The 26,986-nt window shown below is 49.3% G+C and overlaps 3 protein-coding genes across 5 annotated transcripts in view; 1 reads left to right on the top strand and 2 right to left on the bottom strand.

Annotated features, from left to right (window-relative positions):
* Positions 1 to 387: 387 nt before the first annotated feature.
* On the bottom strand, positions 388 to 1,464 carry Tssk2 (testis specific serine kinase 2). The gene has a single exon (XM_055610325.1). The coding sequence runs from the start codon at positions 1,462 to 1,464 to the stop codon at positions 388 to 390; it is 1,077 nt and encodes a 358-aa protein (XP_055466300.1).
* Positions 1,465 to 4,818: 3,354 nt separating this feature from the next.
* On the bottom strand, positions 4,819 to 5,916 carry Tssk1b (testis specific serine kinase 1B). Its single transcript, XM_055610308.1, has one exon. It carries the CDS (start codon positions 5,914 to 5,916, stop codon positions 4,819 to 4,821), a length of 1,098 nt encoding a protein of 365 aa, XP_055466283.1.
* A 2,435-nt stretch (positions 5,917 to 8,351) lies between these two features.
* The window catches only part of Dgcr2 (DiGeorge syndrome critical region gene 2), a 61,012-nt gene continuing 42,377 nt past the window's right edge, over positions 8,352 to 26,986 (top strand). Inside the window, exons 1-2 of one of the 3 annotated variants that reach the window (XM_055610255.1) lie at positions 8,618 to 8,693; positions 17,423 to 17,541. In XM_055610255.1, the coding sequence (XP_055466230.1) occupies positions 17,463 to 17,541 (79 nt within the window). In that variant the 5' untranslated portion in view covers positions 8,618 to 8,693; positions 17,423 to 17,462. Of the gene's footprint in view, positions 8,694 to 17,422; positions 17,542 to 26,986 lie in introns of all 3 variants that reach the window. The other 2 variants (XM_055610254.1, XM_055610256.1) reach the window with 2 other exon arrangements.

Below are 26,986 nucleotides of genomic sequence, written 5' to 3'. Positions count from 1 at the left end.
GAGAAAGTCAGAGGCCAGCAAGTGAGCCTGGCAAGAGGACCATGACAGAGGTGCCCTCTGCCACAGGGCTCGCTGAGTCTGCCCGTGCCTGAGTACAGGTTCCTGGACCCCTATGCTGGAGATCCCCGCGCTGGATGAGTCCTAGAGAAAAAGACTCCCCACTGGGCACTCTCAATGCTTGTATACACTTTGTGGTTTATTTGGTGGTCAGTAATTAATGTCTTTGCTACTAAGTGGAAGAAAGCTGATAGAACGTAATCAAAATAGTGGTTTAATTGACGGATTTTACTTGTTCCTTGCACCTGTGCCTTCTTCAGCTCCTACCTGCCTATTTAGCTTATGTGAGTGCAAACTGCACACCATGACCCCCTAGGGCCCTCTCCATCACTAGGTACTTGCTTTCCCCACCTCAGCTCCAGAGACATGATGGTCTTTAGCTCTGGAAGTCTCAGCCAGCCTCTCCTCCATCCTGTCTTCATTCTCCGGTGCAACCAGCAGCCGGTGCTGGGGTTTAGGCCCCAGCTTGTGGTCAGGTCGGTGTTCAGGTCTTGAGCCTGGTCGAGTATCTAACTTGCACTCAGCTCGATACTTGCCCTCCCCCTCCCTCTTGAAGGAGGCAGAAGACATGGCTTTGGGCTTGGGGGGCTGTAGCCACGAATGGCTAAGGATCTCATCAATGTGCAGCCGCCGGTTGACATCTGGCTGTAGGATACGGTAGATGAGGTCCTTGCACTCACCAGTCAGGTTCTTGGAGCGTGGGAAGTCCACTCTGTGCTCCTTCTGGATGCGCAGCATCTTTTTGATGTCAGAGTCATCGTAGGGCATGGAGCCACAGACCATGATGTAGAGGATCACACCCAGGCTCCAGATGTCATACACCTTGGGCTGGTAGGGGATGCCCTGCAGCACCTCAGGGGCCGCATAAGCTGCTGACCCACAGAAGGTTTTGCTGAGGACGATGCGCCCGCTCCCGTCCCGCAGGCAGCGCTTGGAGAAGCCGAAGTCAGACAGCTTGATGTTGAAGTCCTTGTCGAGCAGAAGGTTCTCGCACTTGAGGTCTCGGTGGACGACATCCAGATCGTGGCAGTACTTGACGGCTGAGGAGAGCTGGCGGAACATTTTGCGTGCCACATCCTCATGCAGGGCTCCTCGGCACTTGATGAATTCGAGGAGATCGCCCTGGACACCCAGCTCCATGACAATGTAGATGCGTCCATCAGAGGTCTCAAAGATCTCATAGGTCTTAATGATGGAACGGTGATTGACGGTCGCCAGGATGTCCATCTCCCTAGGAAGGAATCTCTCCACAAAGTCAGTGGGTGTTTTCTTGCGGTCTATGATCTTCACTGCCACATTGAACTTGAGGCGCTCAGAGTAGGCAGACTTGACTTTTGCGTAGGAGCCCTTGCCCAGGTTGATTCCCACGATGTAACCCTTCTTCCTTAGGACCGCGGCATCGTCCATGGTGCCAGGAGCGGCCGGTGCGGCCGCCCTCTACATCCCCTCCCCACACGGGCCAGTAGGCATTGCCCTTATTCCCACTGTGGGGAGGCGTCTGGCTGGGCTGGGCCTGGACTTGGAGGAGTGGAACGCTCGGCATTGTCACCAAGTGACCAGCGAATGAAGTCATAAAGCCAGGCTGCTGGGAGTGAGGGCTAGGCTGTGGGGAATGGGGCCCCTGGAAGCCAGGAAGGCCTAGGCCCTCCCCACCCAGTGGAATGAAGCTGGCCCTAAGGGAGGTGATCCAGGGCCAGCCCCATGCCTGTTTCCCTATCAGGCCATGGGATCTGGTCCTGTGTTTGTCCTCATTTCACTAGAGCCAATTCCCTGCCATTTCTTTGGGTTTGAAGAAAACCTCCAGTGAGCATGTGTCAGTCAGTGGAAGCTGCCCAGTGGTGGTCCCAATCTGCTGGATTAAAGCAGTTCCATGTTTGGGGTCTGGAGGTGGCAAGGGTCTTTGGGCTACAGAGTGGGCAGATGAGCCACAGCCAAGGTGAACAGGTGTGTGGGGGTGGGAGGGTAGGTAGTGCTAGGGGATGTACTGAGGGTCCAGGATAGGCAGGTTCATGTTCAAGGGGGTGGGGCAGGTGTGGAGGATGGAGAGGCTTCAACCAGATATAAAAGGTGTTGAGGGGCCCAAGCAGGCAAGTGCTGAGAATGGCTAAAGTATAAGTCAGGAAAGTTCTTTCTCTCTCTCTAAATGATGAGCAGCCTGTATACAACCTACATCTCTTTTAAGATGGTTGCTATTAGAAAGAGAAGCCAATTGGCTTTGAAGCATATGGACATCTGGGTCCTTGGGCCAGAGCAGGCCTCTGGGGATTGGAATGGTGGTGGAGTTGGGAGAAGCCAGCCTGGTCCTGGTTGGTGAGGAGGGGACTGTGTTGGGCTTGGTGCTGGATAGCCCAGGGATTGCTAGCCCTTAGCATTGTCCCTGAAAGAAGCTTCTGCATGGAGAGGGGGCTCCTAATCCCCACCGTGGGGCTTTGTGAGCAGCGCTTACATGAAGTGGTGTGGTGTTGCTCACCATTTGCACGTTGGACTGTCTTCTATGGTTTTTTTGCATGAATGTTTTGCAAAGTGGCATGCTGTATACATCTCCTCCTTGGCTACTTTAGAAGTCCTGTATTCATTTTCTCATCTCACAGGAGTCTTTTGCTCTCAGTGAGTTGCCAATATGCACTCAGAGGGAAAGCAAGAAGCCCTTTTTCTAGTTGGGGAGGTGGGACAGAAGACTTCACAAAGAGGAAGTGACACCACCCAGGTACAGAGGAGTTATCAGGTAGACAAGTGGGAAAAGATAATATGGGAACAAGAATACACCATAGAGGCCACCTTGAAGTCCTGGTGCCACTCCAGGTGGCTGAGTCAGAGTCAGCAGCCCCCATGAATGGTTCAGAAGGATAAGGCCATATTTGGAGCATTTGGCAAAGCACTCTGGGTGCTGTGCTTTCTGGAGCAATCTCACCTTCTCTGAGCTACTTCTACACCCTGTAAGGCACACAGCAGGAACTCGTATCTCTTCCTACCCCACCTGTCTCCTAGTTGAATTTCAAGCAGCCTCAGGTCATCGTGATGTCTTCTGCCCCCAAATCATGGCAAGACTACAGGTATGAGAGGGCAGGAGCCAGCACCTCCCACCCTCACCCCCAGCCATCCTCATATGTCTGGAGCCCTGTGTTCCATCCAGGTTTCTTCATGGGGCTTCCCCAATCTTTCTCACTCCAGGGTTGCCTGAACCCTGGATACTTGGTCCTCACAGGCAAAATTCACAGAAGCAGGTGGCATAGTGTTGCTTGGTCCCAGAAGGCTTTGAGGAGGACAGAACCCCTTGGCTGAGCCGGGGAAGATGGGTACAGTCTTCAGAGGTAAATTGGCAAGTATGTTTATGGCACATGTGTTGGAGTACAAGGATGAGGGGCTCTTGATGGGAAGATCAGAAGCTAGCACGGAAATCCTTTCTGAGGGTGGTGGAGGTAGCCTGTGTGCAGCTGTGAACTCTGGGAGGTGATGGGTGGGTCAGCAGATGATGGGGTGAAGGTGGGATGGCTGTGGTGGTGGGGTGTAAGAAGAATACATTCGGGAACTCACTGAACACCGCTTCTCCAGGGTTCTTGTTGTTGGTGTCTTCCCAGGTTGGACACATAGGTGGGGGCAGGGTTGAGATGAGTCTAAATGTTCTCGTTTTTGTGTATTAAACCCTTAGACCTCCATGAGGTGGCCCAGAGTGAGGTGAAGAGAAAGGGCCCACAACAGCAAGGTGAGGACTGTCCGGGGCACGGCGTAAGCAAGGCAGGCACCACATGGCAGCCAGGGGTGCCAGGTGCAGGCCATGCCCATGTGAAATACCAGTGGCTGCCTTCCTTGCCCATAGGTTTCAGACATGCTGCCAGTTTTGCTTTGCCGAGGTTGGCTTCCAGCTCTGCTGGGGTGATCTCCTCTGGAATGGGTTGGGATTGGAGGGTAATGGGATGCAGTTAAAAGCTATGCAGGGCTGTGGGACTGCTCGGGTTAACTAATGGAGCCCTGTGTTTCTGGGCTGGGAAGTGATGGTGTGGAGTAGTTTAGGGCACAGTTGGGAACTGGGTGTCAGCTAGACATGGAGGAACATGATGGGCAGAGCTGAAAAACCAGCTGCCAAACAAGTTGGGGAGTTCTCAAAGTAATATGGGGCTGGTCAAATGTGCCTTTTATAGTCTCCTCAGCTCCTCACAGGTGGGTTTGTGCAGCCCGAAACACTGGGGTAAATAAGGAAACACCCACCTAGACCCTGAGCCCCTGATGCAGACATCTAGCTCTCCCAGTGCAGAAGGGCTCTGGCTTCTAGCCCTTCCTTGGCAGGCAGCCATGTTCATCCTTGGACTGTCCTCTCCTTGCTTTCTCTCCACCCTTGCCTTCTCCACCCTTCTCTGCACTTATCCTCCCTCTAGAACTTTTATCTTTTTTACTTAGCCATCATCCCTCAAATCTCCCCAGCCAGCCTTTCACTGGTACAGCTGCCTCAGTCAGCAATGCCTGAGGATACAGTCTGGGCTTGGGGCACAGGAATGGATTTTCCCATGAATGAAGACAAGGGGAAGCCCAGGACTCCAGTCATCTGGGCAAAGACATTCACCTTAGGGTCTGCACCAATATAGTTATTTATTGCTTCTTTAGCCACGTGAGTTACCAAGTTCAAAGGGGGGGAGAAGAAAGTGACGAAAATAGCAGCTCATCCAGGACTGTCTTCTCTCTCTCGTCCCTTGACTTCTAGGCTCAGGCTTCAAGCCGTGAGCTCTGCCTCATTCCCTGCTGGCCCCCTGGGCTGTAAGAGGCTCACTAAGTATGTGTCTCTGGAGTCTGTTGGGGGTGCCCTTCATCTATATCCCTGCTCCCTTCACTGCTGAGGCCCAGGTTCTCTGACTGCCTGGCCACCTGCACAGTGTCTTCCTGGAGTTTTGTCTCAGGCTGGGCCTCGGGTCTTGCCTCTTCCCTAGGCTCCAACTTGGTGGCAGATTTCTTATCAGCACCAGGTTCAGGGGTCCATGTTGGCTCAGTGGCTCTGGAGCTTTCCCCCTCCTTGTTGATGGCTCCAGAGGACAGACCTCGTGCCTTGGGCTGCACCCAGCAGTGGCTGAGGATCTCATCAATGTGCAGCCGCCGGTTGACATCTGGCTGTAACATTCGGTAGATGAGGTCCTTGCACTCACCGGTCAGGTGTTTAGAGCGTGGAAAGTTGACACGATGCTCCTTCTGGATGCGCAGCATCTTCTTGATGTTGGAGTCATCGTAGGGCATGGAGCCACAGACCATGATGTAGAGGATCACACCCAGGCTCCAGATGTCATACACCTTGGGCTGATAGGGGATGCCCTGCAGCACCTCAGGGGCCGCATAAGCTGCTGACCCACAGAAGGTCTTGCTTAACGTCAGCCGACCACTGTCGTCCCGCAGGCAGCGCTTGGAGAAGCCGAAGTCAGACAGCTTGATGTTGAAGTCCTTGTCGAGCAGAAGGTTCTCGCACTTGAGGTCTCGGTGGACGACATCCAGATCGTGGCAGTACTTGATGGCCGAGGAGAGCTGGTGGAACTTCTTTCGAGCATCATCCTCTTGTAAGGCTCCTCTGGTTTTGATGAATTCGAGGAGGTCACCCTGTACCCCAAGCTCCATGACAATGTAGACCTTGCCATCTGATGTCTCAAAGATCTCATAGGTCTTGACAATAGAGCGGTGGTTTAGCATGGCCAGAATCTCAATCTCCCGGGGAAGGAATTTCTCTAGGAAGTCCGTGGGGGCTTTCTTGCGATCGATGATCTTGACCGCCACGTTGAACTTCAGGCGCTCAGAGTAAGCGGATTTGACTTTGGCATATGAGCCCTCTCCCAAGTTTATCCCCATGATGTAGCCTCGTCGCTTGAGGACGGCAGCGTCATCCATGGTGCCGGGAGTGCCCAGTGCCTCTGAGGCTGCCCTCTACATCCCTGCCAGACATGGGCCAGCAGTGTCCTCATTTACACTGTGGACAGAGAGTCCTCTGAGATGGCCAGGCCTGCTGTCCCTGCCTCCTGAGAGACCCAAGACTCTAGTATGGAACATTCAGTACTGTCTCCCGGGTGACTTCAGTAGGTGAAGTCACAAAGGAGTGCCCTGGGGGAAATGAGGCTATTACCTGATCTGCTTAGACTTAGAACCCGGAAGGTCTGCCAGTGTACCGGAGCAGGCTAGAAGTGAACAAAATGGCTTCATGCTTTGCTCTAACCTGAGGTAAGAAAGGCTTATGAGACACAAAGGCCTGCCCATGTTTCTAAACCTAGAAACTGAATTTCTGTATAGTGGCATGGCTCATTATTGCAAACCAGGTCAATGCTGGGGACCCAGGATGGGTTGTCCTATCAGTCAAGGGTCCCAGCAGGAAACAGAAGTTATGCTCAGTTAAGGATAATCAGAGGAAGTCTTGATAAAGCGGTGTGTCACAAAGGTAGGAGCAAAATGTAGAGACCCCTGTAGATAATGCCATGCCCTAAGGGAGTAGCGGACCCCTGACCCACATGGTAGAAGGGAGGTAATGGAGAGGACCACCCTGAGAGTACCCTCTGAGAGGAGAGGAGCCAGGCTGCAGCAGCTTGACAGGCCAGTGGTCAGGAAGCCATTTGTGACCCCACCCATTCAGCTCTTGATGCTGTCTACACAGGCGGTCCTCCGAGGCACAGGGCAGGGCTGGGAAGGGCGGGGCTGATCTTCTGGATGTATGTTGGGCACTGTGACAGACCTGGGCCTACAAGTCTGAAGATTCTTCAGGTCCTTTACCTCCTCTGGCCCAGGCGTGGTGGGGGTTACTGTTCAGGGAGTGTTCATCCTTGGACTGTCCTCTCCCTGCTTTCTCTCCACCCTTGCCTTCTCCACCCTTCTCTGCACTTATCCTCCCTCTAGAACTTTTATCTTTTTTACTTAGCCATCATCCCTCAAATCTCCCCAGCCAGCCTTTCACTGGTACAGCTGCCTCAGTGTGTGCTTTCACTTATGGTTCAGTTGGTTCTCACTTCTTACACTGCTCTTCTCTTCCAAACCTTCCCTGGTCTCTTAACAGTTCCTCTGCAGGTGGACAATTGGCAAGAGTTCTGCACCTGGCTGAGTTCCCTCTTAAGGACCTACCCAACCCATAGTTCTGTCTGAGCTCCCAGGGCAGACTGTCAGTGGGGGTTGGTGCGGGGGCGGAAGGCTAGATCTGGATTTAACTGAGAGCTGGAATGTGCCACAAGAACTGTATATGTGCCGAGGGCAGTGCTGGACAGATGCCTTTGCCTCTGCCAGCAAGGGGCTCCTCCCCTTTTGTGATAAGACCTGTGTCCCACAGCTTGGGCTAAGACCTGGGAAAGTTGGAATATCTGATGGTTTGACCTAATTCTGGGTTTGACCTTGGCTTTACCCACCTAAGAAAAGTTAGCATCCCTCACTCACATGGGTCCACCTGTCCTAGGTTGGAATACTGGGACTTGGTGAAGAGGCCCTAAAGAGTGAGTCAGGTATATTCAGGGTGACTAGCCCTCCCTGTTTTCTCTTTACTTCCTTCCCCAGGGCTCATCACCCAATGCCAGGCCTGTACATAGATGATAGTCCTTCCCCTGAACAGAATGCTTCGTCAGCTGCTGTCTCTCCTTTCACAAATTCATGCTGTTCATGAGGGCAGGTGTGAGTTCGGCATGTGGAGCCTCGTTCACAGACTGTAGCCTCGTCTCTGCCTGGACTTTTTCTCTTTCATCGTATAACCAGGTCCTTCCCAAGATCTGGTCATCTCTGTTATTCTTTCTGATGTCTCTTAGGCCATTTCCTCCTCTGTTGAAATTATTTTGTGTCATTTCCCCATCTACTGAGGCTGCTGGCCCTCTAGTTTCACTAGAGCCCTTCGCTTTCTTCACAGCGGTTTTGGCCTTTAGAAGACCACTTGAGGGTGTATGTTGGGTACTGGGACAGACTTAGGCCTCCAGCAGTAAAGACCGTTTAGATTCTGCGCTACCTCCTCAGTTCTCTAATCCCGGGTCGTCCCCACTCATCCCAACTCGAGACCCAGGCGCATTCACTGTCAGTCTTTGCGGTCCTACCAGCTCTAGGGACCCCTTTGACCACCTCCCCACCAAGGCTGCGTCTCCCAGTCCCACCTCTGGGCTCGGCCAATGGCATGCTTCACTTTCTATATGCCCGCCCCCCCCGGCTCCGCCCACCGCCGCTCAGTCCCCAGGCCGGCTTCTTTCCTGTTCTCCTGCTCCCGTCCCGCCCCGGCCCTCCCCGCGTCTGCAGCGCGCCCGTCCTGCCTCTCCCCCGCACCCCCCCACCTGCAGCCCCCGCCTGGCTCGGCGTTCATTGGTTAGGGCGGGCTGGAGGCGGGGTGGCGCGGGCCAGAGCAGGACGGCCGCCATCTTGCGCGAGCCGGAATCCTGTCCCGCTTCTGCGGCCTAGAGTGCGCGCGAGTCGGTGGCTTTCCCTTGCGGCGGCCCAGCGTAGCCGCGGCCCAGCTGGATCCTGAGCCTGTCGCCTCTCTGCCCCAGACCGGAGTCCGGCCCTCACGCCCTCGTCTCGGCCAGGTCCGGCCTCCCCGCGGGGTCACGCGGCTGCCCCGGGGACGATGAACGGAGGATAAATGGTGCCCAAGGCAGACAGCGGTGCCTTCCTGCTGCTCTTCCTGCTGGTTCTCACTGTCACCGAGCCGCTGCGGCCAGGTGCGCGGCGCTGGGGGTGGGGGCGCGGTCGGGGGTGGGGCTGGAGCCGTCCTTCCACCCTCGGCAGCTGGACGGCCACTGCGCCTCGTCCAGCCGCAGGCGAAGCCCGGCTGCCGGCCTCTGGGCGTCCCCTGCCCGGACACAAGTTGAAGTGTATCTGGGTTCTGAGCCTCGAGGATGTTCCCTTTGGACCCACGTCTACCGAGCGCCGCGTGCTCTCCAGGAGCCACTAGCCAGGAGCTGCGTCTCGGGCGCACCCTTCTGCTGGGCAGGGTGGAAGTCTGGAGGCCGAAAGCGGCTTGTGGAGGCACCTGGTGTCCCAAGTGTCCGCCAGACTGTGGCCTGGTGCCAGTGTGGTTCAGCCCTGGACAGCGATGGCTGGTGGCTTAATGCCGCTTAGTGAAACGCTGCATCACAAAAGTAGCCCGGTCCAAAGGAGATACTGGGAGTAAGTACCTACACCGTGTGTAGGGACAGAGTCCTCAGCGGTGCCCTGCACTTAGCGCTTTGTTTGTGTGATGGGATTAATTCTTTTTGGTACTCCCTTGGAGTTTTGTGTGTAGTGGGGAACTTCAGGTCCCTCTTCTACCTCTACTTCTGAACTATGCAAGAAAACCCTAACTGCTCCCCACTCCCCAGACAAAGCAGGACTGATTTAACCGTCAGGCACAGGAGTTCCAGTACAGCCTCACTGTCCCTTTAGAAATCTGTCAAAAAGTTTTTATAAACAGCCCGTGTGTCTGTGGACTTCTGGGTATGTATTCCGTGTTAGTAGACTCATCTCTGACCTCCTGCAGTGTGACAAGTAGAGCTCTTAACGTTCTTAACAGGAAGGTTCCCATGAAGGAAGGGTCAAGTCTCCCATGGGTGACCTCATGTCTGGGTGTCAGATGGGTGCCCCTGCAGCAGTGTCTTAGCCCGGCTCCCATCCTGCAGCGTATTGCAATGCTTTGCTTTGTGCCTTCGTCACATATGGAAATGTCTGCTTGAGCCCCAGTGACCAAGACCCTAGGCCAACACTCAACAGAGCCCTTCCCTGGGCTGCAGGAGGGAACAGCCAGCTGCTCTGCACTGTGGGCCTGACTGGTTGGAAAATAGCCTGCTAGGAACTCTTGTGGATATGGTTCTCTTGCTGGGCTCATGGGTCTGTGTGTTCTTGTGGTTTCCATCTTGGTAGACCTGTAGACCTCTGTGTAGTCACCAGCCTTCCCATCCTGTTTCCTGGGTTCCAGTTTCACAGATGAGGTCTCTGGGCCTGGAAATGGAGCCACACATCTGTGCCTTTCTTTTGCCTCTTGTTCTAGGGCCAACATCTCCTGCCTAGGTCACATAGGCATCAATGTCCCTAACCATTTTTCCCTTGCTGGTCCATTTACATATATGGTCTGCCAGCTGGCCAAGAGCGGTTCAGGAAGGATATGTGAGTTCTTGCTGCCTACATCGCTAGAGATATTCAAATGCAGAGAACACAGCTTTCTCTTTACAAGTGCTAGATATTGAAGAAGAGAGCCAAGTGTGACTTCTTAGGGGTATTCCTGTATTTGTATGCCTGGGCATGGGAGCCCAGAGGCAGATGGCAGAGGCCATCCATTTGTACATGTGCAGCAAGGGAGGAGCTCAGTGGGAGGCAGGGGGCTCGAACAGTATGGATGGGACATACTGTGGAAGAGGCTCCAGTAGAGGCAGTAATGTGATCTTGAATCCATGGCTTTCTAGGTTGGAATTTGGCAACAGGTCCTAGAGCTGTCTGGTTGTCCTGCAAAATACTAAGCGCTTTAATGTTCCCCCTGACAGGGGCAGCAAAGACAGAGATTGCTGGGTCAGATTTTTTTCTTGTGTGCTATTGTGTCTCTTTACACATTCATTGTGTCTGTCCTGGGCATGCTGGGCAGATTCTTTCTAGCTGATCTTTGCAAGAAGAAGGTCCTTCTGTAGTATATTTGCTTGCTTCCTTTCAAGGTCCTAGGCCTGAACCATGCATGGCAGAGGATACTAGTTAGAACCCACCTCTTAGGAGGGAGGCAGATGGTTGTCCTCTTGCTCCTGCCCAGTGTTGTGAGGAGGAAGCAGGCCTGTGGGTTTCTTCTTTCAGAGATGGGGGTTTGGAGGAGGCAGTGTGTGGAGCAGGGCTTGATCTGTCTAAGCTTCTTTCTCTGTTCTTTTGTCTTTGTAATGCCAGGTAATGAAACCCAGGCCTTGTGCAACCCTAGGCAAGCACTGTGCCACTGAGTTATGCCTCTGGCCTCCAGGCTTCCTCTAAAATGAACATTTGATCTTGGTTGTTTGAGGATGTTACATGTCAGATACTGTTCTAAGCACTCTTGTGTTAGCCTTCAAGTGGTCCCTGGAAGACTGTTATTAGCCCAATTTTATAGACAGAGAAACTAAAATAGAAAACTCTCATAAAGCTAAGTGACCTAGATGAGATTTTAATTCTGAGAGCCTGGCTGCTTTGATCATTGTGCACCTTTGTCCTGATCCTTGTCCATCCTGGCTGCTTATGTTCAGTTTGGGCCTCATGTTATGCTATTGGTTGCTTGGTTGGTTTTTCAAGACAGGGTTTCTCGAGACAGGGTTTTTCTACGTAGCCCTGGCTGTCCTGGAACTCATTCTATAGACCAGGCTGGCCTTGAACTCAGAGATCCACTTGCCTCTGCCTCCCAAGTGTTGGGATCAAAAGTGTGTGCCATCATACCCAGATTATAAATTGTTTTTTTTTTCTTTTTTAATTTAAGTGGTTTTTTTTAATTTTTCTTATTTTTTTAAGACTTATTTATTATGTATACAATGTTCTGCCTGCATGTCCACCTGAACGCCACAAGAGGGCACCAGCTCTTATTATACATAATGGTTGCAGGGACTTGAGCTCAGGACCTCTAGAAGAGCAAGCATTGCTCTTAACCTCTGAGCTATCTCTCCAGCCCCTTATAAATTGTTTTTTAACTCCAGATGTGAAACCCCCAGCTGCCTTGGACCTCTGATGGGTCCCAGAGGTCCTTTAGGTGATAGTGTTAAACTTTTTTTCGTCTTAGTACTCTGCTCTGATTATTTCCCCCTTTTTTGTGGTTACCCAATACATTAAGACCTCCTGACTTGGGGAGAAAGGGAGTTTGGACCTTCGAAGTAGCTGTGACAAGAAGAGGAGGTAGGAGGGCCATGAGAGCCACTACTGGCCTTTTTTCCACCTATAAGGCGAGCATTACTTTTTTTTTTCCCTCACCCTAACAGTGTTTAAGCTCTCATTGGGAAACAAAGTTATGGCATAGTTTCAGCAATAGCTTTCTTCAGGGTTCCAGCATTCAGAGTTAAGAAAACTTGCCTTCTCAGCAGGGCCACAGTCCAAGGAAGCCTGGTACCTTCCCTGCCTGTGGCTGGCCCCATAAGAGGCCTGGGCCACCGTGGGAGGTTGTAGGTTTGGCAGCTATCTTCCATGTATTTCAGCTATGCTGCTCCCGGCAGGGAGTGACCTTTAAGTCACTTGCCTCACCCTGGCCTGGTTCATAGATGCTTTTCCTCTTAGCAATAGTGAGAGGTGGTCTAGAGACCAGGTCGTGTCCTAGCAGTGAGGCCAGATGCTCAGTCTGCATGTGGGTTCCCATAGCTACGGGAGGTGATCTCGCTGTACATTTTGTCTTCTTGGCAGTGATGGTAGGTCCTCCTAGGGGTGACAGTGGTTCAGTAGCTTATTTTCCCCTGGTGGGCTGAGTCTTTGACTATTAGAGAGTTCCCTTGCCTCCTCTGGGCCTTTGGTAGGTTTTGGATTCTGAAATGTCAATGACAATATGCAGGACCCAGTAAAGAGCCCATGACTACGCAGATGTCTTCTTTGGTGTAGAGTTCTTTCATTTGTTTGTTCATCGCCTATGCTTGCGCGTGCTGAGGACATCATGACATTTGGTTTCCCTCCCAGCCTGCAGAGCACATTGGTAACCTGGAAAGCCCAGTTTGTGGTCCCAGACAACTGAGAAAGATGCTTAAATTTAAAGTGTGGTTAGTCTGTGACAGCTTTGGTTTTGTCTCTGATTTGATTTTACCAACTGTTGGAAAGTTTGGTGGAAGCTATTCACATTTTGTCATGGCAGGCCTTGGTAGGACAAGTCCAGGCTGGAGGTAAATAGCTTGGGAGCCTGTGGTTATGGTGTAGTGGCTATGGAAATAGATGTCTTTGTGCTTAGATAGTGGAAGAGGGAACTGTAACTGTTATTTTATGTGACAAGAGGAATGGAAGTTATAGTTTTCTTTCTGTGGCTGTGATAAATACCACAGCCACAACAACCTGGGGAAGAAAGGGTTTATTTCATCTTACGGGTTACAGTCCATCATGAAGGGAATGCAAGGCAGGAACCTGGAGGCAGGAATTGACTTGCTTCCCCAGCCTTTTTAGACAGCCAACACCTACCTGCCTTAGGCATGGCTCTCCCCCCAGTGGAATGGTCTCTCCTGCATCCATCAAGAAAATGCTCTACAGACATGCCCACAGGTCAGTTTGATGGCCTGGTGTTAACAAAACTGACAGGTTATGCAAAGGTCTTTTTCTCATTCAGATCAATGACAGATGGTTGTGGTGGATTCACAGCCTGTACCTTGAAGCTACATTGCCTGGGGCAAGGTTCTCCTCTCCCTCTCTTTCTCTCCTGTCTCTTTTCTGCTCTTCCTCTTTCCCTTCCCTTCCTCCTCTCTAGATTACTTTTGTGCCTCAACTTCCTCACTTTGAATATAAATGTAATATGGCTTCACGGAGATGTAAGGATTACAGTGAGTAAGGAAATATTCCAAAAAGTGTCTGGTAAAAAGCAAATGCATGATACGGCTCACCTGTTGGTATTGTTCACAGGTAGATGTGAAGGAGTCTAGGGAACCCTGAAGCCCGTGAGCTAGATGGTGTGTGCATGCAGATCAGCAGAGCATCCTTGTAGAAGGCACGAGGGCTCAAGTGCAGTGGTTTCAAATCCCACCACACACATAGCCACTGCGGAATTTTCTTTGCTATCAGTTTTTTTTTTTTCAAATTATATTCTTTATGTTTTAACACTTACTTTGTTTTTGAGACTTTTATGAGTGAATACTGTAAATCATCTTACCCCACTCCCTGTCTTCCAACTCCTGTGTCCCCACTTTAAATTCAGGATCTCTTTTTTAAATTATTACATATATTATATGTCTATATACACATAAACACAACCTGATGTTGCCTCCAGCGTATGTGTATGTGCTGACTGTTTGGGATTGACTAACCTATCAGGGGGCTCATCCCTTGGAAAAGAAGAATGATTTTTCTTCTCTTAGCAGCCATTGCCTGTAGCTCTTCCTTTGGATGTGGGGCCTTTTGAGATGTCCCTTATCCACAGTGGATGTCCGTTGGTCTTTACGCAGATCTTGTTTGAGCAAATACATTGTTAAGATTTCATGGGGCTACAGCTTCCTGTCATAGAAGAGATCTTGCAGTGAACATCCTGGTCTCTGCCTCTTACAGCTTTTCTGGCCCCACCCCCTTTTAGGGTCCATGACTTCTTCACTGCTCTGAGTCTTAATTGTAGGAGTTGTGTATCCGTTGGGGATGGACACCTCCATCAGTTGTTCTCTGCATTTTGACCAGTTTTCTGTGATTGTATGCTACAAAAGAAGCTTCTTTAATGAGGGCTGAGAACTTCTCTACAGAAATAAAGATATGTTTAGAAACATATGGGCTTAGTACAGTGGCCGTAGGTGGGTCTTCTTTCGCAGTGGCTCCCAACCTGTGGGTTGCAACCCCCACTGGGGTCACATAGCATATAACCCTGTATGTCAGATATTTCCATTACAAGCCATTACAGTAGCAGAATTACAGTTAGGAAGTGGCAATGAAGTAATTTCATGATTGTGGGTCACCACAACATGAGGAACTGTATTAAGGGGTTGCAGCATTAGGGAGGTTGAAAACCAGTATTCTTTAGGGTCCGTGAACTTGCCAGCTATTTGGTAGCTACCATGGGTAGCTGGCTGAGTCTGCAGAACTTAGTTGGAAGGCATGAGCTCCATCAGCCCGGTTACACTGCCGTTGGTTACCTGTAAGACGCAAGTGCCGCTGTTGCAGCCTTGAGGGCTGTCTTGCCACAATGGTCACCGCTGTGTTCTACAGGCAGACTGTTGACTGCTTTTCTCACTTTGTAGCTTGCATAACACCTTTGGATGTTATGAGAGCTAGTCCTCAGGGAGGAGTCGAGGTCAGTTCCAGCTCCATTTTTCTACCTTACGTTCCCAAAATGTATGCTGTCTTCAGCAACAGAGTCTTAACTTCAAGTTCTGGGAGGCAGCCAGGGGCAGCAGCAACAGCCTGCATTATTTTAGGAGTCTCTTAGACTCTCCTGACGAACACTTTGAAGGGAGCTTTCCCACGCCTGCTCCTATGTTTTTGGTTAGTCTGTGGCTCTTCGGGGGGCGGGGAGCATTATCACTCCAAGTAGCATAAACTCGTTTGATTTATATATGCACATATTATTTTTAAGTAAACACAAAACTATATGTTTTTGTTTTTGTTTTGAGACAGGGTCTCTCTGGCGCCCTGGCTGTCCTGGGAACTCACTATGTAGACCAGGCTGACCTCAAAGTTATAGAGATACACCACCACCTGCCTTTGCCTCTCAGTGCTGGGCTTAAAGGAATTTGCCACCATATCCAGCATATCCTTGGTGTTCTTTATCACCCCCTCTATATTGGCCCCTCTTTCCTTCCTCAGATAAAGCCCCTCCTCATTTTTCCCATTCCCAAAGCCCCCCCGCCGAATCCCTTTTCACTTGCTGTGGCTACTCCCGGCTATACACCCACATCTAAAGATTTGGAGCTTGGATCCCTAAATAAGAATGCAGCAGTTATACAATGCACAATACTACGATTGTTCACAATGACAGGTTTTACTCATTGATTCATTCTGCATATATCCCCCTGTGCCTAGAAATCAGTTTTTGGGGTGCTGGAGAGATGGCTCCACGGTCAAGAGCACTGGTTGCTCTTCCGGAAGACTGGGGTTTAATTCCCAGCAGATGGCAGTTCACACCTGTCTGTAACTCCAGTTCCAAGGCTTCTAACAACTTCACACAGATATCCATGCAGGCAAAACACCAATGAACATAAAATAAAAATAAATTTTATATATATATATTAAAACCTCATTTAAAAAAGAAGTTATTGAACACATGCACAAATGGCTATTTATATTTTAACATAAAGGACAGTAGTTTCTTCAACCAGTTTGCCTTACAGCTGCACTAATGGGGGTGGCAAGGAGTTCTGTAGGAGCGTTGAACGGAGTGAGGGAGGGGACGTAGCCAGCTGGTTGAGCCTCATGTTTGGTGGAACTTGCTCCTTGGGTATTAGCTATGTTCAGAGGCAAAGGTGAGGGCCTCTTGCCAATGGGGATCTTTCCTAAAGCTTACCAGCCACCCTGCCTTGGGGAGAGGTGGAGTATCTCACAGGAAGGATACCCTTGGCGCCTGGACTTGGGGACAGAGATGTGTAGTGAGCTGGGAAACTCATGGTACAGGTCATGTTTGGGGGCTGGCTAGATATGAAGGCTGCACTCTTGCTCTTTGTCTCTTTCCCTGTCTGCCTGGTGAAACTGTTACCCTCAGCTAGGCCTCCTACTTCCACATGGCTGGCCTTGCTCTCTACATAGGCTGATTTTAGGTTGCCGACAGTCAGCCATCATTTCCCTCAGCTTGCTGTCCATCACTCAGCCACGGGGCTGCTTCCGGGTGGGTGGGACAAGGCTGCGTGTGGAGCTAGGTGATACAGCTGGCTTGACAGTAATTACGGTCAGATCCTGCAGATCTTGTTCCCTGGAGAACCTTCCGAAGGAGTCCATAACTGTACCTGTGGTGGGTGGGGATCAACCCCAGCTGTCACTCCTCAGGCACCACCATCTGGTGGAGTACTTGTGTGTGTTCCTGTGCATAGATGTGGGTACGGTACATGTGCGCATGTGCGCACGGGAAGACTAAAGGTTAACACTGAATACCCTGAATTCATTCTCCACCTTGGTCTTTGAAGCAAAATCTCTTACTGTATTTGAAGCAGACGTATTAGGTTAGAAGATTTTCTTGTCTTCACTTCTCTAGTGCTAGAATTAGGTGCATGCTATCACACAAGTTTTTAAATACGTTCTGGGACCAAATTTAGGTCTTCATGTTTGCACCAAAAGTTGTTGTCTGAGCCATTTCCCCAACCCCAAACTGAGTTTTGAGTTTTTCAGTGGGCTGGGACTTCACTTGGCCAGCCAGGATCACCTGGTACCTGCCTCCTTCCCTGCACTGGGTTGCAAGCCCACACTACCACAGCTGGGTTTGTTTTTGTTGTTTGGGGGGGGGGGGGTTTGTAACACTGGCGGCCCTGGAGCTCACAGAGATCTGCCTGCCTCTGCTGGTATTAAAGTGTCACCACACCCAGTTTACCACAGTTGGTTTTTAAAACTGGTTTCTGGGGATTGAACTCAAGTCCTTGCATGGCAAATGCTTTAACTGGGTTTTTTATTTGAGACCGGGTCTTGCCTTGCAGCCAAGGATGCCCTAGAATTTACTGCAAACAATAGGCAGGACTCCAACCCTTGGTGATTCTCTTGCCTTCGCCTCCCAAGTGCAGGGCTTAGCAGCGTGAGCTGGCCACACCCAGCCCTCTTTCTCTCTCTCTCTCTTTTTGTATGTTGTTGTTATTGTTTGTTTTAAGATTTATTTCTGTTTATGTGTATCTGTACACAGGTGTCCATGGAGACTAGAAGAGGGTGTCACTTAGATTTTAATGAGAAGCAGAAACAGAACACTCAGGACCAGCGTGTTGACGACATGCTTTGCCTCCTGCGTCACAGTCCCCAAACCAGGTGACAGTACTCTGGGTAGTTGAGGAATGCAAAGTCTTCCTGCTGAAAGATAGGTACCTTGTCATTGGGTTGAGACCCTTCAGTGTCCATAGTTTCCAAAGGGTGGGCGCTGATATCAGCTTTTCAATTCTTTTGGCCTGGGTGGCCAGCTCCGGGCAGTCGGCCAGTAGCTTCTGCCTGTGATCTTAGCACACTGTGTTCAAAAGAACACGTGCATTGCATGCATTTCCAGAAGCTTGGGAGGCCTACTCAGAGTTTTAACCTTGTTGTCACCTTTATGTGGACTTTGGACTTTGTGTTATTTATTAATTGATTTATTATTTTTTCTCTGTGTTACAGCCCTGGCTGTCCTGGAACTCTCTTTGTAGACCAGGTTGGCCTTGAACCCATGGAGATCCGCCTGCCTCTGCCTCCCAAGTACTGGGCTTAAAGGCACCACCACACCCAGCATCTCTGTGGACTTTGAACCATATGGTTACATTACCTCTTAAGATATTTTCATGAGGGGGCTGGAGAGATGGCTCAGAGATTAAGAGAACTGTCTGCTCTTCCAGAGGTCCTGAGTTCAATTCCCATGCAACCACATGGTGGCTCACAACCATCTATAATAAGATCTGGTGCCCTCTTCTGCACTGCAGATGTACATGCAGACAGAACATTGTGTACATAATAAATAAATAAATAAAATATTTTAAAAAAAGATATTTTCATGAAAGTAAAGGGTCAGAAAAAGGTAGTTTACTCAATACTTAGAAGAGTCCAGCAGGCTCATGAGTTCAGGGACCAGCCTCGGGCATCGTGAGTGAGGGTGTCACTGAAACAAGGTCCTTTCAGGGCCTGGGGAGAGGGCACACTTGACAAAATGCTTGCTAAACAAGTTTGGGGAACCTGAGTTTGATCCCTAGCAACCACACGACAGCAACAACTTGGGTCTATAACCTCAACAGGCTGTGAAAAGCAAAGATAGGGACTCCTGGGAGCTCACGGGAGCTCATCCTGTTGAATTGGGGAGCTTCAGGTCAGGCAGAGTCTTTGTCTCAAAAACAAAAAAGGTGGAAACAATTGAGGAAGCACCCAACATTAATTACTGACCTTTGAACATGATCTTTGAACAGTGTTGGGGAGGATTTAAAAAAAAAACTTAACATGTTTGTGGAGATCAACTTTTAGGAATCAGTTCTCTCCCACCTTTTTTTTGGGGGGGGGGAAGGACTGGGTTTATGTAGTCTGGGAAGTCTACAGCTCTCTCTGTAGACCAGGCTAGCCCTGTGCTGCGTGTACCTCGTCTTCTGCCTGGTTCTTGAGGTAGAGTCTTACTTTGTTTCTTCTGGAGTTTCTTACATGATCCAGTTCTTCTATCTCCTGCCTCACCCTGAGAATGCTGGGGTCACAGATAACAAGCCACTCTATGAAGTAGGCTTACGGAGCAAGAGTTTTGTTGTTTTATTTTTGTTTTTTACTTGATGATGTTTTTTACATGCCTAAGAAAAGGTATTTTAAAAGGAAATACGTCCTTGTAAGTAAAGGTAAAACATGATTAAAAACAAAAACAGAAAGTAACTGTAAAGATGATTAAAACACACAGAAAACGTGAAATTGTAGCTCACTGCTACATGTTCCTACTTCACAGTTGCAGCATGGGGTGGGATTAGCTGTGATTTACAGACCAGCAGATACCGGGGGAATAAATGACTTGCCCAAGGTTGCATAGCTCCAGAGCTTCACCTTGTGGAGTCGAGCTAGTGTGGGTTCTGGGCAGCCTGACCTTAGCACACTGCCATATGCACTTCAGTACGCACCTTCCCTCTCTTTCCTGTCTTCTGCCTTTTCACCTTGAGCCTCAGGTGCCCACTTGCTTTTCCCCTAACCGCCGTCACAGCCATCCTGTCTTCCTGTTCTCACGGCTCCCTTTTGCTCCTGTGCCCAGCACCACCCTCCAAGAATTCCCCTGTTCAGCCTGTCAGGAGCTGAGCACATTCCTCCCCTCCTGTCCTGCAGTCTGTCCTGGGCCTAGCTGCCGCTGTCTTTGCCCCTCTGCCTCCACATTGTGTCTCAGCATCCCACACTCTATGAAGTGCACACATCCAAGTAAACGATTCACTCTTCTTCACATGGAGTTTGTGGGGTGTTGTTGTGCTTGGTTTAGGAGTCTCAAGGAGTATATGAAATGCTGCTGTTGGCTGTACTGTCAGCTCTGGTAATTCCAGTGTGTGGTAGCAGTTAGATCAGTGGGGGTGGAGTAGAGCTGCCCATTGCTGCTTGGCCGTAGATCAGCTTCCTGCACGCCTCAGAACACTCCTCCAGCTTTGCTTCAGAAGTTGCCTTGTTTAATTTAGCATTGCCCTTAGGTGAGGCTGGGGTGAGGCTCAGTAGTAGAGTGTTTGTCTACTATATCAGACGACTTATATACTGCTTATATTTGTCTAACAAATATAAGGACGTGACTTCCATCCTCCACCGCCAAGGAGGAGAGATGGAGGTTAGCCTGGGATACAAAGCCAAGATCTCCATCTCAACAACAAAAACTTACCTGTAGGACTTTGAAATCTTTCCATATTTTGAATGTGTTTTTGAGAGTCAGGTAACTTTTCTGCCATTCCATTTGGAAAACTGGTCCTCAGGGCATGTGGCAATGTCATCTCTTTCTCTAAGTAGGGACAGAAGTTATTTACCAGATACAGGGAAGTGAAGTTTAGTTTTCTTTGTAATTTTTATTAATTTATGTGTATGTGTGTGTGCTTAGTACAGAATGCCTTTCCCCACTAAGCCACCTTGTCAGGCTTAAGGTTAAGTTTTCTTGAGACAGGGTCCCCTGTAGCCTCAGACTCAGCTGTGCAGTTGTGGTTTGAATGAGAAGGCCCCATTGGCTCATATGTTAGTGCTTGGTTCCCAGTTATTAGAACCGTTTTGGGAGGGCTAGGAGGTGTGACCTTGGAGGAGGTGTGTCACTGGGGTAGGCTGTGAGGTTTCAGAAGCTGTGCCACTGCCTCCTCTGTTGTCTCAGCTTGTAAACTGTCAGCTGCTGCTCCAGCACCATTCCTGCCTGCCTGCTGCCAGCGCTCCCCTCCCTGACGGTCAGGACTAACTCAAGCTGCAGGCCCCCAGTAAACTCTTCTGTAAGTTGCCTTGTTCGTAGCATCTCTTCACAGCAGTAGAAAAGTCACTAAGACACCTGGCCAGATGGGCTCTGAATTTATTCAGGTTCAGTCAGGTGTTGCAGTCCTAACCAGGGCTTCACTGGAGACACGACAGTGAGCCATGCCCTGCAAAGCCCTAACCTGCCCCTCTCCTTTGCTTATGGGACCTTCTCAGAGATTTGCCTCTTCAGGGTCATTGCTAGCAACAGAACACTTGAAACTTCAGTAGCGAGCACTACTTGAGTGGGTTCTTTTTGGGGCTCAGGACTGCCAGGAATGGTCACTTCCATGGATCTCATAACAGGGAATGGGGCCTAACAAGTTATAGGCATTGCCATGTAGTCTGGAGCTGAGACTTGTCTTGTGGTGGGTTTTTGGTGCCTCTGTCTATAATAATCTCATACACCATCCCAGGAAGCTGTAAGGCTGAGGTAGTTGCACATGGCAGTAGCCAGAAAGGAATTACGGGCTCCAGGAAAAGAGTTACAGGGACTGCCAAGCCACGCCCAAGAAAGTAGTGGGATTCTTGGGGCAAGGCTGTAAGTGTTCTCCTGGACCCTCAGGAGAGCACAGGTGACGCTGTGGAAGGTGGTGGGAAGTTGTGTACACCATCACGGAGGTCTGGTCCTGGCTGTCCTCATTCACGAGCTCTGCCTTCCCTGGCTGCTGTATGTACTGGGCAAGCGCTCTTTGTTGGCAGCTGCAGTCCTTGTTGAAGCCAGACCACATTTCGTGAAGGCAACTAGGCTCAGTCCCTCTGTGCTGCGTGTGGATGGGTGCCCCCTTCTTCAGGGTACCTTTTCCTACTGATTGGTACTTGTCCAGGCTGCAGTGCTGACCATAGCACTGCCCCAAGCAGTGTCTGGTGGCTCGGGTACTGGCCCCTGTCTGAGGCCTTGTTTGGACCCTTCTGTACTCTTACCTCAGATGGGATCTATTTTCTTTGTTGGTTATCTGTATTGTTAACAGTGGTTTGTGTCTCCTCTTGACGGTGTTCATAGGAAAATCTGCTGGCCTGGGTTGCACAGTGCTGGGTAAAGCAACCTGGTGTCCATAGGAGCTCACCTCCTCGACTCATATGGCTAAATGGAGAAGAAGCCCAGGCAGCCATCCTTTCAGATTTTTTTCTGCTCTGCTGCTGGTTTGGGTTGTGGTCCTAGGGAGAAAAAGACTCCTTTTTAGAAGCTCTGGTACAGATTGAGGCCTTTAAAAGCCTACCAGGACGTAGCTGTCAGCTCTGTCTACAGCAGGATGGTGGGTGACAGCAGACCTGCCGGGAACACTCCAGCTTCCTGGGCTTGAGGCACAAGTTTGTGCACAGCCATTCCTCCACAGTCCTCGTTGTCTCGGCCACTCAGGTGGATCGCGGAAGGAGGGGGCCTCAACATTCCTCTGCTGGAAATTGCTGTCCTTAGCGATGTGAGTGTGACGTGTACTTCTGCTAGCGCTCTGCCTTTTGCCCTTTGTGGACAAATGATGGAGGGAAATTAATTCCAAGTGATTTAGAAAGCATGCTAAGTTTCCTGCAGTCATTTGAGACACCTCAATTTACATAATTTAGTATGAGACCTAGTTTTGCTGACAGAAAAGTTGACTCTAGAGAAAGAATCTTATTGCTAAGACTTAGAAATTCCTAATTCCTACAGACACAAACTCTGAGTTTCCACCTATAGCATAGTGCATCAGCAGTGCCTCTCCAGCACCCGTGGGCTACTGTGACACCTGGAACCCTGGCAGGATCCATAAGGAAAACTACTTGCTTCATAATGCTCCTGTGGTGGTGCCGTCTGCCACTCATCTTCTTTACCACATGGACGTTATTAGTGTTTCGAGAGCATATATGATGCCATGTCATTACTCTTGAGGCTGATGAGATGAATGCTGGAGATCTCTCTTCTCAATGACTTTAAAAATGTGGTAAGCTACACATCACATAAAAGTTACCATATTAATCACTTTCGCTCTTGATGTGCTGAGGTTTAGACTCAGCGGCTTTGTACATTCTGGGAAATACTCTGCTCTGAGCTACCTTCCTAGTCCTTAGCTGGTTTGGTTTGGTTTTGCATGTGTATGTGTGTGACTATATGCAGTTTGTGTGAGTATGGACATGCATGTGGAGGTCAGAGGACCACCTAGGTATCTATCCTAGCCTTCCACCCTGTTCGAGACAGGCTCTCTTTGTTGTACATGCCTGTGTGAGGTGGGCGGGTCCACTGACTTCCAGGGATGCTCATGTCTCTGCCTCCTATTTTGCTGTAGGAGCCTGGGTTTGCCGAAGCACGATACTATGGGCAGCTTTTTTGTGGGTTCTAGGGATTCAAACTCAGGGCCTTCACGTTTATACAAGTGCCTTATACACTGAGCCATCTCTCCAGCCCCTTAACTGTTGTAAGCATGTGACGCAGTGGCATAAAGTACAGTCAGATTATCACATAGCCGCCACCACACATCCTACAGCTTTTCCACTAGACCAGTCAGCCACTGAACCAGACAGTAACAGCTTCCTCTTAGGGTCAACTCTCGTCTCTGTGGGTCTATCTTGTGGATTGGAGGGGAATCGTGCTGCATATGCCCCTTTGTGATGTCTTTCTTTGACTTAGTATGTTTTCAGGTTCATCCACATTGTAGCACAAAGAAGTCACATACTCTGCTGTATGAATTTACCACATTTTGTTTTATCTATCCTTCAGCTGACAGATAGGAGCTGCTTCCATCTTCGGCTGTTACAAATAGGTGCTGACGTGGACATTGGTACACAACTACCTGTTAGAGTCTCTGCTTTAGTTGTCTTGAGTATATGTCTATGAGTGAAATTGCTAGTTGATATGCTAATTCTACGTCTCCGCAAGTGCTGAGTCAGCACACACTGCTGCAGTCGTGTTCTAAGGCTCCATTCTCTACACCCTTGGCAGGACATTTTCACCGCTCTCATTGCTAGGAGGTCCTTTCTCACTGTGGTTTTGACTTGTGCTTCTCTGGTGACTGATGTTGCTGAGCATTTTGTCATCTGCATTTCATTTGTATTTCTTCTTTTCTCTCTCTCTCTTTTTTTTTTTTTTCAGGACACTTTCTCTGTGTAGTCGTGGCACTCTGTAGACCAGGCTGGCCTCAAACTCATGGAGTTACTGCCTCTGCCTCCTGAGTGCTGGGATTAAAGGCAATCATTTATGTTTCTTTGGAGAAATAACTTAGTTTTGAGTTACCTTATCAGATACTGAATTTAATATATTTTCTCCCATTCATTAGGTTATTTTTCTAGTCTTTTTTTTTTCTCCAGAGCTGAAGACCAAACCCAAGGCCTCGTGCTTGCTAGGTCCTGAGCTAAATCCCCAACCCTATTTTTCTAGTCTTTGATCGTGTCCTGAGATCTACAAAATGTTTTTATCATGGAGTCACATTGTCTGTTTTTTCTTTTGCTGATTGTATTTTTGGTTTTACATCTGGGAAATGGTTTCCAAGGCTGACATTAGGAAATGTCCCCTATCTTCTAGGTATTTTATAGTTTCAGCTCTTAAAGTAGAAGTCTTTGATCCATTTCCAGCTAGTTTTTATATATGTATTAAATGAGAGCCAGCTTCCCTTTCGGGTGAATATATAATCATCCTTAAGTACCAGTTGCTGAAAAGACTGTCATTTCCCATGGAGTGATGTAATAATCAACTTTTTCTCACGATGACAAAACACCTGAGAAAAATGACTTAAAGGAAGAAAGGTTTAATTGTACTTAAAAGGGAATGTGGGGATGTAGATGAGATGGCCCCCACCATAGACTCAGGCATTTGCATGCTTGGTCCTTAGGTGGTGGAACTGTTTGGAAAGGATTGGAATGTGTGGCCTTGGAGGAGGTGTTTCACCTGGGGTAGGCTTTGAGGTTTCAAGAGCCACAGCTTCCCCAGCTAGTGCTCCCCTCCCACCTTCGTAGTTGTGGATCAGTATATAAGCTTTCAGCGACTGCTCCAGAGCCATGCTCCATGATTCCTGCGATGCTCCCTGCTCCCCACTGTGAAGGTCGTGAAACTGTGAGCCCTGTCAGTGCTTTCTTCTATGTATTGCCTTGGTCATGGTGTCTCTTCACACCAATAGAAAAGTACCTAAGAAGGGAGAATGGTTCAGGTTTTCTAATGTCTGGTGGCTCTGCCACTTTGGATTCAGGCACGGCAGAATATCATGCAAGTAGTAGTGTGGTAAAGGACACTCAGCTCTCAGCCAGCAGGAAGCAGAGAGGAAGAAGGGGTGAAGAAGAGACATCTTTCCCAATGAATTCTTTACTCTAGCCCTGCCTAACAACCCACTCAGCTGTGAGCTTATCAATGGATCAGCCAAGTGATGTGTTGGAGACCTTATAATTTAACCATTTCTCTGAGCCCATCAGCTGAGGGTCAAACCGCTGACACATATGCTTTTGGGGGAGACACTTTATAGCCACATAGAACAGGTGTATATCTGTAAGTGGAATTGCTAGGTTATGTTAAAATTCTATGCTTAATATTTTGGGCATGTGCTTCGGTTCTTGTAGAGTTTTGTTTGTTCCTGCTTGTTTGTTTTTGCTTTAATAAACAACAAAGAAAATACCAATAGATATAACCCACATAGCAAAAACTGTTTGAAATCCTCAGTAATTTTTGCATATAAATGGGCCTTGGATTAAAATGCATTAAGGGGCGCGTGATGATGTTTGACAGTGTTGGTGCAGTGGGAATTCTTCTTTTAGTGCTGTGACCACACACTTGTAGAGGCAAGTAAAGTGACTTGGCTAGGAAGATCTGACCTGCCTCACTCATGTCCAGCAAGGAGAGAGTCATAAGACCTGGGTACCATGGCATTGGCTTTTTCTTTTTGAGCAACTCCCTGTGTAGCAGAAATTCATACTAGTTGCCTTTTGGAAGGATTGAAAAGATTCTCAGATGGAGGGAAGGGAGATGTTGATCCATGTTGTAGCTAGGCCTGGCAGAGTCACCACCCATCATGGGTGATGTAGGGCTGGAGCTCACCTGCTAGGTTCAGCAGTCCACACTCCTGGCTAGGAACAGTCAGTCCACACGTGGTTGTTAGAAGGCAGGAGCCCCACGTGTCAATGAGGAGTTCACCATCCCCGTGCTCCCAGCACAGCCCCTGCCCTCCGGGTGGGGGACCAGGAGGAACCTTCCTTTTTGACACTTGGTCATCCACTGACTGTTTATAGGAAGGTCTTTGAGCAGTGGTTCCTCAGCTCCTTGGAGCTGATGCAACAGAGGTGAGACTGTGTGCCCAGCTCTAAGAGACAGTGTGCTAACGCGTGCTTGTTGACAGAGGTTAGGCTAGGAGATCCAACCTCACCCAGGAGATGAAGGGTTCCTGGGAAGAGGGGATAGCTTGAAGGCTGAGTAGAGAGGCCAGGGGTATTCAGGGTAAGGAGAGACAACAGCTGAAAGCCGTCTGCTCCCCACAGCATTTTTAAATGAAAGTTTAAAGGAGCAGTTTTAGCCAGATCTTTAGGAGGAAGGGGCCCTTTTCTCTGACCTGAGGAAGCAAGTGTGGGTGCTCAGGGAATTGGGGTGTTAAGAGTCCCACCTTCCCCTGGTTTTCATCCTGCCTCAGTTACACAGCAACTTCAAGTGGTCATGCTTCAGTGTTCACTCCCAGTACCTGATGGTCTATGTCCCCCATCATGGGACAGGTGGTTGAACACTCTTCATAGGCAATTTTCAACCAGGGAGGCCTTGGAACCTCGGGACCCTTTGACAGAAGGAGTCTCACACAGAAGTGAGAAAACAGCCCCTACCCCCAACCCCTAAGTGCTTAGTAATGAGCAGCAAATGAATCGAGGTGTGTGTGGAAATGAGGAAGGGGCTGTTTGCCAGAGCAGGCATGCTGACCTCTAAACATTTGCTTTTGAAGGAAATATTAGGGATGTTGGGAAAGAAAACTTCTCTGGAAGACCATTTCCCAAAAGAATCTGCAGCAGCACATTGAAACTTTTCCAAGCACACAGACATTTTTAAAAGAAGCTATGAGTGTACTGGCTAAGAGTGTCGTGTCTTTTTTGTATAGAATGAATAGTGTTAAAAATGTTCTTAGCAATCAGTCATGGTGATGCACACCTGTAATCCCAGCAACTCAGGAGGCAGAGGCAAGCGGATCTCTGTGAGTTTGAGGCCAGCCTGGCCTTCAGACTAAGTTCTAGGGCAGGGTTTCTACACAGAGGAACCTTTTGCCTTTTTCTCATCATAGTTTAGAAATTAGTTTTTAACTAAAAACCTGGAAGACCTGGGATGGCTGGAGAGTAAAGGAACAATTTCAGGTACTTGGGTGAATGCTTAGGAATGTAG

The sequence above is a fragment of the Psammomys obesus genome, unplaced genomic scaffold, assembly GCF_907164565.1.
Source record: "Psammomys obesus unplaced genomic scaffold, mPsaObe1.curated_primary_1811, whole genome shotgun sequence".
NCBI lineage: Eukaryota > Metazoa > Chordata > Mammalia > Rodentia > Muridae > Psammomys > Psammomys obesus.
The sequence above is the reverse complement of the archived record's forward strand: the minus strand, read 5'-3'. Positions and strand labels throughout refer to the sequence as shown.

Excerpts from the sequence above, each read along its gene's own strand:
- Tssk1b (XM_055610308.1), bottom strand. The coding sequence starts at position 5,916 with ATGGATGACGCTGCCGTCCTCAAGCGACGAGGCTACATCATGGGGATA.
- Tssk2 (XM_055610325.1), bottom strand. The coding sequence starts at position 1,464 with ATGGACGATGCCGCGGTCCTAAGGAAGAAGGGTTACATCGTGGGAATC.